Below are 20,300 nucleotides of genomic sequence, written 5' to 3'. Positions count from 1 at the left end.
CAATTTGAATTTTTATCTCGACATGTCTCAAAAAGTTATTTAAGAAGCTATTCTTTGATTTGTTACATCACAGTTCACTTTACTCCAAAGTTTTCGGTAAGTATATATTTATGAAACACCCTGTATAATTTATGATGTAGTTTTTATTGGGTATTAATTTGGCTTAAATTATATCATCTTCCTGACATATTGATAATTCTTTTTCCTGTTTGTTTCTACATGGGTACCTATATCTATACAGTAGGTATTGAATTTGCAGGGTTGCTAGTCTATCCACGTTAATATATTAAATTACCATTGTTCATCGAAGTGATAACAAACTAAGCTCTTTTGGCCACGGTCCAGATAATAAAATTTGCGATAAATTATAAAATTGAGAATGACCACATCAAATAAAATAATTATTATTTTGTGGCATTTGCATCGTACTCGTGTACTTAGTACTTCGTAGCTCGTTGTTTCTCAATTGTGTTGGGTAGTTCGCGATTCATTTTCATCAATTTGTGAGCTTTGTGATTCCTACCAGTTCGATAACTTTTTTGAAAAAATGGCCAAATATTTCATCGCGGAGCCTATTTTGATTTTTATCGGTATTATTAAAGTTTTAGGGAATTTTCAACCTTTCGAATCGTTTTATTTGGATTACGCGTCCCAAAAATATAATTTCACTTTAGACGAAGACGTGAGTAAATCTAAGTACAAGTAGACCTTTATAGATATGTGTTCAAAAAAGTATCTATACCTAGGTACCTATTTTAATTTTTTTTTCTTTTTTTTCATCAATTTTTTTTCAATTTTCAGAAAAAACAAAACCTGGTCAACTGTAGAAATATTTGGTGTTTTATATTCACTTTTGTTATACTATTTATAACCGATGGTCTGAGATATCGACCAATTATCATATCGGGCTCGATTATCACCTTATTGCGATACATTTTATTATTTTTTTGGCCGAGTGTCTTTTTAATTCAAGTAAATAATCTTGATTTTATAGCTCAGCTTCTAATGCATGTTTTTTTAGTGTGGATCGCGAAAAAAAATCCCGAAAAATCTTGACCAAATTTAGTGAAGACTGTAAAGATCTTCATTTTGAGTTGAAAGTCACTCAAATTTTTTTTTAGCTCTGAAGGTGAACCTGGAAAGGAAATAGATGCTAAGAGCGGAGATTATCAAAAAATCTATGTTTTTCGCTCTAGTCTCTTCTCCCAACCTGTTTTGGGAAAAATGGTTCAATTCCAAAACATAGTGTTTGAAATTCTGTGCCCAGCTTGGGTCATTGCCATTCAAATTAAAGACCATTTTTGAATTCTAATGGGAGGTTGAAAATTTAAAAATCACTATTTTTTGGGCGAATTAGTTCTTTGAATTTTTTTTTCAAATGTTTCACTTAAATTAAGCCAAAACCTCGAAATCATTTTTGAAACGTGGATAATATTTTAGAACGTAGAGGTGGCAAAATGGGAAAATTTGATATAATGACCAAAAAATTGGCATCATTGCTTTTCAAAATATTTCTCATTTTTTAGAAATGATATCTTTGAATGTTTTGGCCCAACTAACGTGAAATAAAAACCCCAAAAATCAGTGGTATGCAAATTGTCAACCGCTCAATGGAACCCTAGAAGTGATCTTGGATTTTAATGGCAATTGGCTTAAGTCGACTCAGTATCTTAAAAACTGTCTTTTAAAATTGGACCATTTTTTCCCAAAACAGGTAGGGTAGAAGCTGAAGTAAAAAAACAACGATTTTTTCGAAAATTTCTTCCTTTTCAGGGACCATATCATCTCCTCTCCAGGTCCAGGAATATCTCCGGAACCAACATTTTTTCCGAGTGACTTTCACTGAAGTTAGTCAAAATCTTTCAACTTTTTTTTTCGTGATCCAGCTTCAAGTACATAGATATGTAGTATGTAGAAAATAGTCTTGCAATTATTCTGGAATAATTTTATCCAGGTTGAGGTAATTTTATCTGCGTTTCAACATTCATCAGCAATCGCCAGTAGTGTTTACTTGTATTCCAAAATCAAAGATGAATCCAAGTATCAGAAAATCACCGCCTACGTGAATGCATTTTTTCTTTATGGAATGTGCCTTAGTACTGGCGTTGGATTGGTTTACGTGAATATTTTAGGTCTGAATTTGAGCTATTTGCTCGCATACAATATCACAGGTGAGTCTCTCTGTTCAATGATAGAATTGTACTTGGAGTTGTCTTCATAAAAAATTGATAACTAATAAAAAAAATTCTAAAAAAATAAATCGAAATTTTTGTAAATCTATTCTTTATTACCAGAAATTCATTTTCAAGAATGGAATTTAAATTACCTACATAAAAATCCTTGCATTAATTTGATTTTTTTTTGATCTTTAAATATAGACTTGAATTTTTACTTTAAAAATGTCTCATGAGCATCTGTTCTCAAAAAACTTGAAAACTTTATGTATTTTTTAAAGTTTCACCAGGGGAGGAGGATGTCTGTGGGTAAAGATGAAACCCAATCAAAAAATGATGGTCAAGTTCAGTATTTGGTGCCTATGAAAACACTCTGATCGGTGTGTCACACAATTGATACGATTTTTATGGATTTATTCTTGATTCTGAGAGGTTCCAGGGGACCTCACAATGCACCTAATCGAAAAACTAAGTTCGAAAATTTCTTGAAAGAGCTTCAAACGAATATCAAAGGCACCTTACCAAATACTTACCATAAATCCATTCAAGAATTCAATGAAAAATGATCTCTTTATGACTCCCCCTTCTCTTCTCTCACCAATATGACTAACAATGCATTGTATTTTCACAGTCGTCTTTATAGCTCTTATCTGCGCATTTATTCTACCTTCAGTGGATCCTGAAGAGTCAACAGAAGGCCTGCAACATGTAAATAGTCAGAATCCTATTCTTCGAACAGAAAAGGTAAGCACAATACCTGCCTATACTTCCTACACAAGGCTTATAGCAGTAAACTGAAACTAATTCATAAACCTAGGTACCTACTCAAGTATTTTGTAAACTGGTTGTAAAAATTGATTTCCCTTTTCAGCTTCACCGAAACAGTGCATTGAGAACCATCTTACACATGTGGTTTAATTTCAAGACAGCTTATACAAACATTTATGTACTGAAATGGTCCTTGTGGTGGTCCCTGACTTCATTTTTGGCACTTCGAGTAAACTAATATTTATACCTATCCTATACGTATCATTTTTTTTGCCAAATTATCGAAAAACAAACCTGTAATAATTTTTTTTTCTATTCTTCAAAAGGTGCGGTATCATTATCTCACATTTCTTGCATCGATTGAAAACGACGAGACATATTTTCTCACAAAAAATATCCACCCAGTCGTATTCATAATTTGCCAATTAACAAGTAACTAATTATGTACCTTAAAATAATTGCAAAATCTCATCACCTATATTAAAAAACAAACGGCGACTGAATTCTCATATTAGTCAAATTTTGATTTCATTTCAATTTTTATTTTGTTCCACAGGTGCTGTTTTAGTGATTATTTGCTCACTCAAACCGACCAACTGGAAAGCTCGAGGCGACCCCATCCTTAGTCTGGTTTCATTCACTTTATCAGTATTAGCCATAGCTCAATACTTCAATCACTTTTGGCCATTTATTTTAATCGGTATTGAAGTAATTTTCGCAATAATCGTCGAAGTATTCCTCACCATATGTTTGTGAGTTCGAAATTAGATTTTCTGATGAATAATTTTACCCACGATATCTACAATAAATATAAATACATAAAATAGCAAGAAGTGGGGGGGGGAGGAGTGAAAGCTAAAATTAATTCATATTTTTCGTATTATTTTTCAGATGGGAAATTGTTCAAATTATACCGAGGAATAGTTACGCTTTGATCGTAGGATTCAATACTCTTGTGTTTAATGGGCTGCATAACTTTTTACCTTTCTCTATTCGAATGACTGATTTTGTTGCCAAACAAGAAGTACCTACTTACTTTGATCTAATTTATTAATTTTGTTGATTTGTTTCGTTCATTCATAAAATGCAATTTTTTTTTCGCAGTTTATGCTTTATGGAATATGTTTTGCTGTAATTGGAATTGTGTTTGGCTTAGCTGGAATTTCACGTCCACTTGGAAATGATTTTGATCAAATCATGAAACGACAAGCTCCTGACGATCTGGAAAAATAATTAAGATGGTTTGAATTGCATCACTCCCCCTTCTCCCTGTTGCTTCACTAATTATAATTTTAGATACAAACAACGCCTAGAGCTATTAAATACCTATACCTACCTACTATTTTGTAGTTTTTATTTTCATTCGTGAGGAATCACTTGGGTTGTTATGGTTCTAATTTCAACAGTTCGAATTAATTTTATGACATTGGGAGAATTTTAAAGAAAACAGTTCAACAAAAATGATTATTTTCACACCAATTTCTAGATCAAAGAACATACGAGTATTTCATGTAGGTAATTAAAACTGATTAAAATTACCAAGATAACCTACCTTATACCTATTTTACCCGTACATTTACGCAGATCCTATGTACAGACACTTTTAACGTTTGGCACTTTGAAGAAATTCTGAAAAAAAAAAAAAAATCGAAATACGAGTAATACGTACCTAACTATGTATTTGAAAAACTAAAATGATTCATGTTTCGAAGCGATAAAATATTACGACGTAAACACTCGTTATTTTTAATTTCTCTTTCGAACACGTTTGTTGGCGAGAACTGTAAAAAAAATTGATTTGAAATGGCAGAGATCAGTAGCAACTGAATTTTAGCGAGTGAATAATATTTCAATTTTATGCTCATGCCTAGCGAAATGGGGACCAATTTTGAAGCAATAATCGGAACCGTCCGCGTCCCATCGAACGGATATTCTCTTCGCAAAACGTTTTTAATAGGTACTATTTTTTTACATCTGGAATTTTTTCGCTCGGAAGTGGCCATCATTTCTTGGAAATTGAATCGTTTGTTATTTCGCTTATACAACATAACGAGATAAAAATTAAATACGAGTATGTAGGTTATAACTGATGACTTCAACTGAAAACCCCAACATTGGAATAATTTTTTTGAAATATTATTTCATGTGTTACTAGACTCGTAGTTGACGGGTTAATGAGTTATACGTAAAACGTGGTTCGTCGATTTTAAACCGTTTTTTTAATGTGAATTTCATCATTTATTTGTGCATTTTGATTAAGTGTATCACAACGGAAGGCTGCTCTAATAATCGCTGACGAATTGGACAATCAGATTCGGAGACTGAATTGGTATGTTTATTTATTTTTTACATAGGCCTACCCCCCCCCCCAATATTCTTAAGTTTTGAAAAAAAATTATAATATTGAAAAATTTGAAAAAAATATCTTCCTACCTATTTTTGAATCTTTTGTAATTATTAAAATATTCCTCTAGGGTCATTTCATGTCAATTCGACCAAAAAAATTGTGATTTTGAAAGTCATGTCTTTCGATTTCGCTCAATTTCCGTTTGCAATGTCTACCCACCTAAGAAGTAAGATACACGCCATCAGTTTGGTGGCAGCCTCCTCAGGGGGCGGGTGAGGGACTTTCCTCATTTTCACATTGTCTCGAGGTACTCAACTTCAGCAGCACACTCCTCCAAAGCTATGATACTTTGATCAAAACTGATTTCACAGTTCAAAAGGGCATTGCATTTTGAACTTTCCAAATATTTTGAAATTTTCAAAACTTCAAAGGTAAACTTTCAAATTGAAAGTTCAAAATTCAAAATGGCATTGTATTGTGGCAGCTAGCTACTATTTAAAATTCTGAAAATTTTTCCATAAATGAAGCTTTTGATGGTTAATTTTCGAAATGAGAGCTTTCAATGGAGGGGGAGCACTCCGTACTCCAAATTTGGGCAAAACATTCAAAAAAAATCTAAGGCTTGTGACATATCGAATAGTATATTTTTGGTGACGCTGAACACGAATATGACGTCAGATTTCTGATTGAATTCCATCCACGGCCCCCAGCACCACCCCAAGGGGAAGGGTAAAAGTTCAAAAAGGTGTTTTGTTAGTGCGACACATGAAATTGTATGTTTTTGGTGACGCTGAACACGAATATGACGTCAGATTTTTGATTTGACCTCATCCACGAGCCCCAACACAAAGAAAACGACTTTTTTGGACTTTTACCCATTGGATATGAGGAAGTTCTGGAATGCCACGAGTGAGGTAATTTTGAAAAACTAAGACTGTATTCCTGTACTACAGTGGAACCTCGATAACTCGAAATCCAAGGGGAATGGTCATTCATTCGGCTTATAGAGGTTTTCGAGATAATCAGTTTCGAGTTATGCAGGTAAGATTTTGAGAGAATTCGAGTTATAGAGGTTTTACGAAATGAATGAATTTAGAGATATGTAAGTGCATAAAAGATAGAAGTATGAATTGAAATATTCGAGTTATAGAGGTAAACGCCAGACAACGTACGACTTATAGAGGCTTTCTCACTATTCTTGGCAAAAGTTTAGCTTGGAGTTACACCTGAGCTATGTAAGTGCATAAAAGATAGAAGTATGAATTGAAAAATATTCGAGTTATAGAGGTAAACGCTCGACAACGTACGACTTATAGAGGTTTTCTTGCTTTTTTGGCAAAATTTTAGCTTCGAGTTATGAATGGTTTGTGTAGTGAATTTCGACTTATCCAAGTAAAGTTAACATCGAGTGTTAAGAAGATTTCAAGGGGAATGGAGGTTGGTTCGGCTAATAGAGGTTTTCGAGTTAGAGAGTTTCGAGTTATCGAGGTTCCACTGTATTTCATGTGTCGCACGAACACAACACTTTTTAGAACTTTTACCCCATATGGGGAGGTGCTGGGGGCTGTGGATGTGATCCAATCAAAAATATGACGTCATATTCGTGTACAGCGTCACCAAAAATATACTATTCGATGTGTCACTGTAGTGGAAAGAAACGAACACACGAAATGATTTCAAGTTTTTATTAAAGTTTTTATTTTAAAACACAAAACACGAGATTTATACGCTAATTATACTTAACTGAACTTTACACGGCTTATACTTAGTCGCGAACAGTTCTAAGGGAACCGGTCCCAAACGTAGATAAGGTTAGGTTAGGTTAACTTAACCTTTGCATGTTCAGACAAACCAAAGATCTCCAAATGGTACTAGGTATCTACTGGGAGGATCAATGAGATCCCTATTCGACAAACCAAAGATCTCAGATGGTACTAAGTATCCACACTGAGGATCAATGAGATCCCTATAAGGCTAACCAAAGATCTCAAATGGTACTGAAGCAGCCACTATGAGAATCAATGAAGTGCAGTCTACACATAAGCGAAATTCTACACCTATGTTAAGGTAGACCTCCCTAGCTCTTTAGGCTAATGAAGGGACTTTGATACCCCGAAGAGAACTGATTTTACCAGTGAGTTGGCTGAGTTTATATACTCTGAAAAAGGTGGGTGCACTAGCTTCTCAGCTGATGAGGAATCTATCTCAGCTGTTTGAGATTTGTATCAGCTGATTAATATTTGTATCAGCTGATTAAGATGTAGGTATCTCAGCTGATTGAGTACATCATAAAAATGTATGGTTAAATAAGACCTGTCAGCTGATTGAGTATGCTCTTTAAAGGTAAAATAAAACAGCTGACTAATCATATTGAAATTAGTTATAGTACACTTCCCATAGGATCGCTAAGTAGATTAAATATCTGACAGTTTGTTTATTTTGATAAATTAAAGCAGAGCTGCTCTAGATAAATCAGCTGATTGTTGTGATGAATAGTTTCATTAGATGTCCTATAGGATCGCTAATGGTATATAAAGTAAAACAGCTGATTGTTTGAAAAATAGATTAGGTAGAATTTATATAGGATCGCTATGGTCTATATTTTTGTTTAGTTTCCTTCCACTACAATCACATGCCCCAGATTTTTTTTTGAATGTATTGCCCAAATTTGGAGTAGGGGGTGCTCCCCGTCCATTGACAGATCTCATTTTGAAAGTTAAATATTTCAAAAAAGCATCAAAAGCTACATCTATGGAAATTTTTTCAGAATTTTAAATGGTAGCTCCCACTTACAGCGCCATTTTGAACTTTGAACTTCAAATTTGAAAGTTCAACTTTGAACTTTTGAAAATTTCGAAATGCTTAAAAAGTTCAAAATCCAATGCCCTTTTGAACTGTGAAATCAGTTTTGCTCAAAGTGTCATAGCTTTGGAGGAATGAGATGTTGAAGTGGCGAGTACCTCGAGACAATGTGAAAATAATGGACCCCCCTCACCCCTTGAGTGGTCTAGGGCCAAACTGATGCGGGTTTCTTACTTCTTGGGTGGGTAAATATTGTAAAAAAAAATTGAGCGAAATCGAAAGACATGACTCAAAAACGTTGGGACCCCCTAGTCTTGAAAATTATAAATTGAATTCCTTTAAAATTATCAAAATTAGTACTTACCTGTTTTAGTCATTTTTAGACATTTTGAAGCCACCCTGACTTCTTCGAACATGAAATCAAAAAATTCCCGCGTGAGAAGCAAACCTCATGGAATTATTTTAATCACGTGAGGCTCATTTGAGAGAATTTTCTCGTACCAAAACTTTTAAAAAACAGTAAAAAATTTTCCTGATTTGACTTTTTTTTGGTTTTGTTTTTTTGTTTTTTGTTTTTTGCCCAAAAAATAAAATAAATAATCTGCGGATCAAAAATGTTGAAAAAAAATAATGTTTGAATCTCCTATCCAGTTCATTCCGTTTCAAAAAATGTAGCCACTCGATTACATTTTTCAACCATTTTGGGGTAATTTTTTGAAAATTTTGGGGCCAAAAAATACCCTTTTGAATACGCATACTTGAAATCGCACGCAAACTCCAGGAAACTTGATCGGTGACTAGAAAAGATGATTCCCAAAGTTGCAGCTACCTAATTGCATTTTTCAACTATTGTTGGGGAATTTTTTTGAAAATTTTAGGGTTAAAAATACCCTTTTAGATGCGCAGAATCGAAATCGTGCCAAAACTCCAAGAAACTCAACTTGTAACAAAAAAAAACGATTCTCAACTGTGTAGCTGCCTAATCGCATTTTTTGACCATTTTTGAGCAATTTATTTGAAAATTTTGGGGCCAAAAAAATCCCCTTTCGGAAATGTAGACTTGAAATTGCGCCAAAATTACAAGAAATTCAACACGATTCTCAAAGTTGTGGCTGTCCCGTGTCCAATCGCATTTTTCGACCATTTCTTATCTATTTTTCAAATATGTGGGGCTCAAAAACACTCTTTCATTATTGAGGGAATTGGCCAAAAATCAAAATTTTCGAGACCTTTGGGCCCTTTTAGTACTCAACTATTTTGCGATTTGGCAGCTATAAATTTTGAAGTAGACTATACCCCACAATAATACGAGATGAGAGTCACATTTTAGAATTTTGTGAGCAGATATCCTATTGTTGACCTCGCAGATCGATTGGAAGTGATTTCAAACAATTTTGAGTAGTTCTGAATTCATCAGAAAATTTTCGAACGTTGAAATTTTCACAAAATTTTCCATAGTGAAATTGCGAAGTTGAAATTTAGGTAGTTTAGATATTAATTATCTTAATATGTAGGTACATATATAGATATACCTATACTAGGAGTCGACTGAAGATGGTTTCAAAGTCATTTTAGATGCTTCAGCTGTACTCAGGAAAATCCAGCTTTTCAAAAGGTTTTGAAAAACCATAAAAATATTTCAGGAAATAGGTACTGAAGATGAGTTGAATCACATATTTGTCAAATTTTCCACGAAATAAAAATTGATGCTGGTAATTCACAGCTGATAACAGCATTTATCGAGCGAGCGTACCTAGAAAAATGAAAAATTTATTACCTAAGTCGGTAGATACTTACTAGATTTACATTCAGTACAAAAGCATGATACGGTGAAAACGCATATTTGTGCGTTCTCTCTCTTCTAGTTCTACATAGCATAGTCTTATCTCTTTTACTCGTATTATTATTGTTGTGCATAACCGACGCGAGTAGGTATTTATCACGGATTCTGAGCCAGGAGCATCAGGAGCAACTTGCTTAGAACTCTGCCACTTGAATTTAACCTAACGAGGCGTTGTAATTCCAACCTAACATGACCAAGGGCACACTTACCCAACATATTACCCCCTCCCCCCACCTGCCCAACACTAGAATCTGCTTGTCATCCCTCATCCCATTTTGAAACTCATCATTATCCAACCTAACCCCACAAGAAAGATGCTGCTGTAACCTAACCTTACTGAAGGCAACTCAATGCAGGACCCCCTCCCCTCCATCACGATATGACACCCGTTCCTCCACCACCCTCTCCTCCAAGAGCTTTTTTTCAGTTTTTTGTCCAATCTAACTTGACTAAATGTAGGAAATATAGGTAAATGTAACTCATTGTAGTTAGAATTAATAACCCCCCCCCCGCACGCTATAGGAAATGAAGTCATATACATTTTTCAATTTTTCATGACCAAATGACCCAAGTAATCTCTTCTACTCACATTCCCCCAAATTTTTACTTGCTTTCAACCTACCAATACCAATTAACCCAAAATGATTTATTTTTTTCTACCTACATTTCCCATACTTTTTCATTTGCTCGCCATCTACCAAGTGGCCCAAACAAATTTTGTACTTGCGTTTCGCAGACCAAGTCACCCAAACTAATAAATTTTTCTTACCTACACCCCAAATTTTTACCTGCTTCCCACCTAACAAGTGATCCAAACTGATTTTTACCTACCTACATCCTCCTCCACAATTGTTTTATCAACTTTCCACCTACCAAATAACCCAAAATGATTTATTTTTTCTACCTACATTTCCCCAAATCTTACACCTACTTTCTACCCACCAAGTGATCCGAACTGAGTTTGACCTACCTACCTACCTACCTACCTACCTACATTTTCCCAGATTTTTCACTTGCTCTCAGGTATACTATCTTACATCATGGCCCCTATGTACCCTAACCTCATTTTTAACCCCATATGAACATTACCTACACGATTTTTACAAGAAATTGTGCAGTGCTATGAACCTTTCCCTGATGTGACCTGCTCAGATGTGATCAGAATGTACGCAAATAATCGTATAACTATGTATATTATTTTCTCGTTTTACGTAAGTTTATTTTATTTTTGACACATACCTACGTACATACCTAGAATCACATCAATAAGTTTACCTAGCAATATTCAAGAATATGTAAGTATCTCCAATCTATCGTTTCAGATATCTCAAGTTAACCTATTTTTATTTTGTACATAGTTTGAAATACATACGTAATATCCATTTTATTGGTTCCTCTTTTATTCATTATAGGTACCTACTTTTTCATATTTTTTCAATTAGGATCCTTCATTCATGAAAATAGATACCTATCAAGTTTTTATGTGTATTTATTTTTCTACTTTTACCATACCCCCCCCCCCTTCCAATAATATTTATATCCTCGATTACTCGTGATTTAATTTTCCTACCTTCAAGATGTTTTCACATTAATTCCATTTTCCATCATTTCCAACATTTTATATATTATGTAGATACGTTTTTGTAAATTTTGCATGCTACCAGACAGAATTCTCTTACTTCAAATACTCATTTTCGCTCTTATCCCCTATCAGATCCATTTTCTCAATTAATTATTTACGGATCTATGTAGATACATTGATTATTTTATTAGAATTACCATTCCATTATTATACTTACCAGTAACTAATACATACATACGTGCCATATAATTATGTATCATAAAAAAACTGTTACAAATATGTATGTACGTAGATACTTAGAAGTAGGTACCTACCTAGATGTTTGTGCAAAACTGAATTTAAAAGATGAATAAACTGGTGATGGGTATGAGTGTGAGGGTTGCTTATTGAGTGCAATACAATGTAATGTAAGAGGAGGAGTTTAGTGAGAGATACAGAGTGTGCGAGGAGAGAATGGGAGATAGGTACTCGAAATTTTCAATTTCGGATCGGCATGAGTGTGAGGGTTGCTTATTGAGTGCAATATAAGAGTAGTTGTTGAGTGAGAGATACCAAGTGTGCGAGGAAAAAAAATGGGAGATACATACTTAAAATTTTCAATTTCGGATAGGTATGAGTGTGAAGGAACTAGCTATTGTGTGAAAAAACGAATGTGAGATGAGGTAGCATTTTGTGAGGATAGAAAGAGATGAGTGCATGAGGAAAGAGCGTGTGGAGGTAGCTAAGTAAATATGTATTGATTGTAGTATGAGAAAGGTTGGGTGAGAGACAAAGTATGAAAGTTGAGCTGAGGTTTTCTAAGAGGAAAAAACGTGAGTTCTGCTGAGATTTGTGAGTTGAGAGTGAAAAGAGTGTGAAGGGTTAATGTAAGAGAAGAGTGAATAAGTTTGAATTCTAATATTTGTGAGTCCGGACAGAAGGGTATTGTGTAAGGAAAAAAGCGTGAGGTCTGTTGAGATTTACGAGTTTGGAAAGGAAATAGTGAATAGTAGTGTTGATGATAAATTGCAAGTAGAGTAATATTCTGCATGATGCAAGAGGGTTGGCGTCATCTGGTGGAGAGGGTAGTTAACTGAGGTAAATAGAGAAATTATGTAGGTTATTTTATTAATAGAAGCGAATGAAGTACTTACCTACCTATGTGAAATAAATGCTTACCTACAGAAGTATTTTATAAGTTAACTTTATGAAGGGACTGTTTTAACATAATATAGGAGAGGGCAGTGAGGATTGTTTGAAATACTCAGTAGCTATCTTACACTTTAGAAGAGGGCTAGATTTAATAAAAGGGTAGGAGAGCCGAATCATTCACCTATACAATATTTTCTTGGGCTAAACCAGTTGCATGAGGGTGGGAGAGAGTGGGTAGGCAGACTAATCTACAAATAAACATGGTATACCTGATATTCTAAATTTTTAATGATTTTAATGTTTTTTTCTAATATTTTTACATTGTATGTATATCAATGCTTTTTATGGTTTTCACAAATTTTCAATAATTTCTACATACGTATTTCACTTATTTTTATCATGCTTCGTGTATTTTCAAGACGTTTTTGAGCGTTGTCGCGTATCTTTACCTGCTTTTCTCGTAAATTTATCTTGTAATTCGTGTTTTTCATCGATTTAAATTTTTTTAAACGTATTTTTACGCATTTTTAAGGCGTCTTCGAACGTTTTAGCGGCATTTTATTGATTTTCTGATCATTTCCCCCAGCATTTTGATCAATTTTATCGTTTTTTAACTCTTTTCCACGTGATTTTTATTTTTTGAACGAATTTTTACATATTTTTAAGGCGTTTTCGAGTATTTTCGCGTTACTTTACACGTTTTTGTTTTTCAATTCATAATTTTAACACGTTTTATTCGATTTTCGAGGGTTTTTATCGATTTTCTGCGTGTTTTTTATTGATTTTCGGGCGTTTTAAATTTTTTCGGCACATTTTCGGGTGTTTTACATCATTTTCAGGAGTTTTTAATTTTTTGGGGGGTGAAATCGTGTGTTTTTCATCGCATTTTTGCGTGTTTTCATCGGTCTTCATGTGTTTTTAATCATATTTTTGCATGTTTTTGTCTTTTTAAAAATTTTTTAAGCGTATTTTCGTGTAATTTAATGTTTTTTCGACCATTTTTATCGATTTTCACCGATTCTGTTTCGTTTTTATTCGTTTTCAGCGTGTTTTTGGGGCATTTTGATATTTTGAACGTAATTAACGTAATTTTTAACGAGTTTCACGTATGTTTGACACAATTTATTTGATTTTTACGTATTTTTAACTCGTTTTAATTCGTAATTCGCGTAATTTTATCGATTTTTTGCATGTTTTTTACTGATTTTTGGTCATTTTAAAATTTGTTTACTCGTAATTCACGTGTATTTTATTGTATTTTCGACATATTCACGTTACCTACATTTCAATTATTTTTCACTTCAATTAAACAAAGTATTCGCACATTTCATCAATACCTACCTATTTAATACAAATTTTCATTCAATAGATAGGTAGTATTTATATTCTTCATGTACTTACTCATACCTTCTTAATTATAATCAACTTAACCACCAGTATAAAAGTTTAAAGGATTCAAAACAATGCTATTGATACACGTACGTGTGTGAGTGCGAGAGACAGAAAAAGGTTAAAGTCTGATTCATTTTGTAATGGGTAAAGAATGTTACGAGAGAAGGGTTTGTGTCACCACAGGTGGTCCCATACCTAGCTATACCTACGTAATTATGCATCTTAGGTATCTTTATTTCATTGATTAAAATCTATATTTGCCAAAAATATGTAAAGTACCTACCTGCATTGACATAGTTATTATAAAACTGCTTGTTTCAGTTTATTCTAATTAAGGGAGTGCATGGTACAGTTTTATTTATTTTTCTATATCTATTAAAAAGGATCGTCGTGAAGATGTAGGCAAGCGGCAGTGTTGCAAGGACGACTACATGGAATGTGTTTTAAAAGAGGGTGGTTTGGTAGATGCACTTAACGCGTTCACAACTCCACAGGGTGGCGGCTACATTTAAAGAGCTTGCTATACTAAAAGTAAAACCAGTTGACTTGCTATAAAATTTATTATTTGGAACTAATGGTTGCCTGATATTATTTTTATAAGAAAGGGTTCACTATAATGAAACCAGTTACCTTATACCAACTGATGTTAGACTACCTTAATTTAATAGAAAGGGTTGTCAAGATAATTTATGTATGTGGGGATGGCTGGTGGTAGTGGCAGCATCAAAGATGTCTTTTAAAAGAGGGTTAGATGTACATAAGCAGGAAGGAAGCATTAGCTACACACTGAGTGCCTGTACAAAGTAGGGTGATGCAACACAACTGCACTGTTAGGTTATAAATTTATCCAAATACCTAAAAAGGGGTTGAATCAGGTATGCCTGGAATTTCTATATTCAAAGTGGGTGGCTGTTAGAGATGTGGGTGGCATGCCGCCACATTCAAAGATGTCTAGATTATTTATTTAAATTAGGATCCTTTGTAGAATGACATTTTAAGTGAAACTGGTTGATGTTTAGAAATATTTTATGTAAGTTGGGTTATTAAAAAGGGTTTTAGGCGACCACCTCGAAGATGTTAAGAATTAATTTATGGACTAGAATTTTAAAAGAGGGTTGAAAGGATGATGGTGTTGCTATCTAGGGGCGTGGCTTATATTATATTAAGGAGGGTGGATCTTACCAAAGCAGAAACTATAAAATAACAAGTTTAGGGAGAATCTTCTTCATTTATGTTTGCATTTTCTAGAAGTATAGCTGACTTCTCATCCATGCTGTTATGCTTGCTGTCTTTACAACTAATTAATTGCAGCTTTATCATTTTTTGCAACTTGTGTACTAATTGACTGCAGTTTTATCTGTTTTAATAACTTTACACCTGTTGATGTTACATTTTACATCAATTTTTTTGCAGTTTTGTGCATTTTCACACACTTGATACCTGCTGATATTGTGTTTTACATCATTTTTTGCAACTTGTGTACTAATTGACTGCAGTTTTATCTGTTTTAATAACTTTACACCTGTTGATGTTGCATTTTACATCAATTTTTTTGCAGTTTTGTGCATTTTCACACACTTGATACCTGCTGATAGTGTGTTTTACATCAATTTTTACAACATTTCAAGTGCAGTGCTTCGTTGTCATCACATTTCTCACAATTCTACTGCTTACCTTGATAACACATTACAATGACATTTACATGTTATGTGTGTGGTCAATCTTTCAATAAGCGGTTCAATTTAGAACGCCATTTGCAATCAAGACATAGAAGTCTGAAAAGTTTCAAATGTGAACGTTGTGAACATGAATTCACTCGTGAAGACAACTATAAAGTGCATGTTAAGCATTGGAATTGCACATTAAAACGACCAGCATCTGATGTAGAGAATATTTACCCTAATAAAAAAATGAAATCTTACTCAATCAAGCATTGTCAAGAATGTAATAAAGATATTGACTTGAACAAGTATCTGGGTCATCTCAAGAGCTTGGAGCATAAAAATAACTGTCGCTTCAGAACACTAAATGCTAAAATTGAGGAAATCAAAAGTGCCTTCAAAAATCGGATCAAAACCTACAGAATCACGCCGAATGAGTCCTATTATGACATTACTGAATGTTTAAGCGGTCTGCGCCCTGAGGTTGAAGACATCCTGGCAGAGACTGCTGGTAAACTTTCTAGCTTTAAGTATAATTTGGAATTATTTGCCAAGTATTATAAACCTATTGAAATGTCTGATGTAAAATCATTTAATACTAAGAATATTATTTACTGTGCTGAAAGTGGTGATTTGGAGGGGGCTTATCAACAATTTGAAAATATGATCAAAATTAAGAGTGAGGAATTTCAAAGCAAGGGGTCTGGGTGGTCTTTGGAAAAAATTTTATTTTTGGAGGTAAATATCAATAAGTATAAACCAATTGGAGGCAGCTCATACATACCTCTGCCTAAATGGTTGGCTAATAAAAAAGCTATCATAAATATTCAAAATAATGATCAAGCTTGCTTTGCCTGGGCCATAATTTCAGCTTTGTATCCACGAGAACACTTTCAACATCCATACAGAACCAGTTCTTACCCAGACTATAAAGAAGCTTTAAAATTAGATGGTATCGAATTTCCCATGAAGCTCCGCGACATTAAAAAATTTGAAAAAATGAATCTCTCAATTAGTGTAAATGTTTTTGGGGTTGAGGGGGAAACAGTAGTGGGGCCTTTATATTTCTCTGGAAATTATGCTCCAAATCAATTTCACATCAACCTGCTATACATTCAAAATGAGAAAGGGAATGGACATTATTGCTGGATAAAAAATTTAAGTAGGTTAGTTTCTTCTCAAATAAATTCCCGCCAACATGAAAAATACATATGTAATGGTTGTTTGGTAAATTTCCATTCATTGGAAAAATTGAAAAAACATGAGGATGTAGAGGGAGAAAAAACAGCTTTTTCTGCTACCTAACTGGGAGAAAAAACATTTCTTATATTGCCCAACCTGACGCGAATATTCAGCTCGCGGATACTATCAATACATGGGTATTTCCGCGATCTCATGACATAATATTCAGCCAATCATAGCCTAGAAACGCGCGCATCCGCTGCCTCTGCTGCTTGGTCCAGACTCATTTTTACCCTAAGCTCATAGTTGCTAGTTCCACTGTACAGTCAGTATCCAATGTACTGCCGAACTGCCTGGTCAGCTCTCCTAGACTCTCCGAGGCTTAGGGGGCTACCAGTGTGGATTCGGGGGTCACAATATTCGTTCACATTAATTCTATTCGTTCTATAACGCAGTGGATGAAACTAGCCAAGTACATGGAGCTCAGGGGTCACTATTTACGGAAGTGCCTCTTATTTACGTGTCCAATTTTATTGGATAGGGAATCTTTTCACACTGACTTGTGATACTCCCTATAATTATTAATTCTATAAAGTCAGGTGTATTGGAACTTCCGGAAGTGTATTACCATACAACAAGCAATTTTTAATTAATTCCTAGTATGGTTGGAATTAATTATATTGTCTTCCCAACTCAACACAATCCCAGGTATTTATCTTTTCTTTACCAATTTTTTATCCAAAAATACCAATCCGAGAATAGGCTACGAATTTGTAGTAATTCTCAACCTCCCTTTCCTTCTCCAATAATTACTCTCAAGAGATATCAACTTCATGTTGTTCTTTTCTCGTAATTTGAGATAATTAGATGTACTTGAAGAAGATCTGTGTTCTTATTTACGTAATTAATATTCGTTTCCCAACACTCAAATTCGTCCTATGATGATATTGGTGGCTTGGTCACTCACCCAGAGGAAATAACAAGGAGTAAATTCCCAATTTACGAGTTTTATTTATTCTGGCTCAAACCCCAACCGATATCTAGGGTTGGGCCCCCGTGAGGTTCTCGGACTGAACCAATGGTACTCAGAGGGTCCTGTTCATGTAGAGAGATTCGTTACTTTCGTGAATCCTTTCCTAGAAGCTAAGGATCGAAGTAACTAGCACCCCAGATCTGCATAATCTCCCCCTACATTTTGGCATCCCTGGTGGGGAGAGAAGATATTTACTTAAATATTAATTCAAGATAAATTCCTATGGGTGTACCAACCCATAGGTGTGGAAATAATCAGCATTATTGATTCTATTAGTTCTATTGATTCTATTAGTTCTCATTAATTCAAATTATTTCCTCATAGCAAGATATTTCTGTTAGGAAATTCTTAGCTCCAGTATGATGCAGTATTTTACGAAAAAACTGGTTATTTCTCCTATTATTTGGGTATTTGATTTGGCTGCGCAGACAAATCAGAACTACAGAGAAAGTTGTAGAAAGAAGCAGAATTTTTCGTAATTATTACATCCATGTATTTTTGTTAACCCCGCCAATGGAAAAAATTCCATAAGTCAGCGATTGATTCGAAAATTCATGCCAAACAACATCAAGATTTGCGAAAATATCTATTCATTCTATCACGAAGATTGAAAGTGAGAATTCATTAATTCTATTTAATTCTATTCATTCTAATTAATTCCATAAAAGTACCCACGGATGGAATATTAATTCACTTTCAATGAACGTTTATGGTGGTGAAATTTTCACGAGCTCGGATATACTACCCATCACCATAAATTTACCAACTCGAAAATATCTATTAATTCGCAAATCTTCGCATAACAGACGTAATCACGCTTTTACTGCAGAAAAAATGAGTATTTGTTCGTATTCCAGCCCCCTGTGGACCTTTTACACCCCCTGGGGCAACTTACCCACAAATTACCTCGAAGTATATGGTCAAAAAACGCATCCGAACGTGTTTTTTCGTCATGTAGCAGTTAAAAGTACATTTTTCACTCGATTACGTATTATTTCTATTTAAATTAAAATTCATTCTATTCGTTCATTTATTGATTCTACTCTACATGGTACGAGAGTATGCTTATGGCATTTATGAGCGAAAATAATTCGCAAAATTACGTCCAAAATGCGTAATTTACTACCAGCGAATCTCATTGGATGATTATTCTAACCGTTCATCCAATCACAACACTGGAAAGTACCAGAAATCGCGTATTTATTCGTTCGTTTATGGAAGAAATTATGACGGCAAAATGACAATTATTTGTTCTATTTATTTCCATGGAATGAAATTTGCCACTTTTTACACTCGTTATGGGATTTTCCACGAACCTAAAACGACCTTGATCAAGAATTCGACAGGTTTGAAAGTGTGACAATAATAGCACTGGGTTTTTTCCCATTTTCATATTATTTCTATTTATAAACACGTCCGATTAAAATACACGCGAAACCTGACCAAAGCTGGCGCTTAAACAAGATAACGGAAGTATTTTTAACGTAATACAATAGCCGCGGGTATTTACACGATCCTTATCTCGTACACTCGACACATTCAACATCAATCGTTATCTCAATTGATTATTTCGTTGCTGAAAAATTACACAATAATCGGCAGCTGGGAAAATACGCAACTACCTTTATCAAGATAAAAATACTAGTCCATTGTCTACCCTTCGCGATTACGCGAGCACCGTTAGATATTTGTTCTATATTTAGGTAGTTTGCAGCTTCCTTATCAGCATCATTCAAATATTTGCAAATCCTATTCACGGAAGGACAGCAGGTACTTGATGCTGGTTAGCGCCGCTGATAGCATTGTTATCCTCTTTCGCGAAGTTTCTTACAAATTTATTCAGTACAGAAAGATCCAGAATTTATCAACGAGATAACATCGGCACGGTCGAGTATTTAAACGCCATCAACGAAATATTTTAACGCCAGCAGCAAAATATTGTGCAATAATCGCGATTAACCAGCCCTACTCCCGGAAATACGACGACATACCCCCCTCGCGGTATGATTAGTAGGTCGATACCTAAGCAGTAAGAGAACAGAAGCTTCATTATTCTATTGATTCTTGACCTGTTCACATCAAGCTGTATACTGCTCTCTATTCGTTCTATTCTTTCGAATATTGATTCTATTTCAAGACTTTGAAATTCCTCAATATTTTGGAACAAGTTTAACGGAACTCAAATACACTACAGTTCCTGAATATTAATTCGACCGCAGTTATTTGCGTAATTATTTCTAATTAATCCACGTAATTAATTCTATTAATTCTATCATTGCGAAGCTGGGGAAAATATTCCTACGAATATTATTGTTTTTCCAGAATCGGGGTATTAATTCGATACCTGTTTAATTATTAGCTATTAAACGCAACGCGGCAAGTATT

The 20,300-nt window shown here is 34.4% G+C and overlaps 3 protein-coding genes across 3 annotated transcripts in view; all 3 read left to right on the top strand.

The window, feature by feature from the left end:
* Positions 1 to 402: 402 nt before the first annotated feature.
* On the top strand, positions 403 to 4,284 carry LOC135844835 (folate transporter 1-like). Its single transcript, XM_065363202.1, has 9 exons — positions 403 to 682; positions 802 to 972; positions 1,955 to 2,171; positions 2,806 to 2,918; positions 3,046 to 3,171; positions 3,269 to 3,374; positions 3,499 to 3,694; positions 3,834 to 3,966; positions 4,047 to 4,284. Exons 1-9 carry the CDS (start codon positions 548 to 550, stop codon positions 4,173 to 4,175), a joined length of 1,326 nt encoding a protein of 441 aa, XP_065219274.1. The 5' UTR covers positions 403 to 547; the 3' UTR covers positions 4,176 to 4,284.
* Positions 4,285 to 4,771: 487 nt separating this feature from the next.
* Positions 4,772 to 20,300, top strand: part of LOC135842620 (uncharacterized) — a 76,724-nt gene continuing 61,195 nt past the window's right edge. Inside the window, exon 1 of the mRNA XM_065360166.1 lies at positions 4,772 to 5,271. The gene's annotated coding sequence lies outside the window, so the exon portion shown is untranslated. The remainder of the gene's footprint in view (positions 5,272 to 20,300) is intronic.
* Positions 14,085 to 17,005, top strand: LOC135843631 (uncharacterized). Its single transcript, XM_065361578.1, has one exon. The coding sequence runs from the start codon at positions 15,731 to 15,733 to the stop codon at positions 17,003 to 17,005; it is 1,275 nt and encodes a 424-aa protein (XP_065217650.1). The 5' UTR covers positions 14,085 to 15,730.

This window comes from Planococcus citri, chromosome 4, assembly GCF_950023065.1.
Source record: "Planococcus citri chromosome 4, ihPlaCitr1.1, whole genome shotgun sequence".
NCBI lineage: Eukaryota > Metazoa > Arthropoda > Insecta > Hemiptera > Pseudococcidae > Planococcus > Planococcus citri.
This window is presented reverse-complemented; position numbering and strand designations above follow the sequence as displayed.

Excerpts from the sequence above, each read along its gene's own strand:
- LOC135844835 (XM_065363202.1), top strand. The coding sequence starts at position 548 with ATGGCCAAATATTTCATCGCGGAGCCTATTTTGATTTTTATCGGTATT. Across the intron at positions 973-1,954 it reads CGAGTGTCTTTTTAATTCAA|GTTGAGGTAATTTTATCTGC; the intron begins GTAAATAATCTT and ends AATTTTATCCAG. Across the intron at positions 2,919-3,045 it reads CTATTCTTCGAACAGAAAAG|CTTCACCGAAACAGTGCATT; the intron begins GTAAGCACAATA and ends TTCCCTTTTCAG.
- LOC135843631 (XM_065361578.1), top strand. The coding sequence starts at position 15,731 with ATGACATTTACATGTTATGTGTGTGGTCAATCTTTCAATAAGCGGTTC.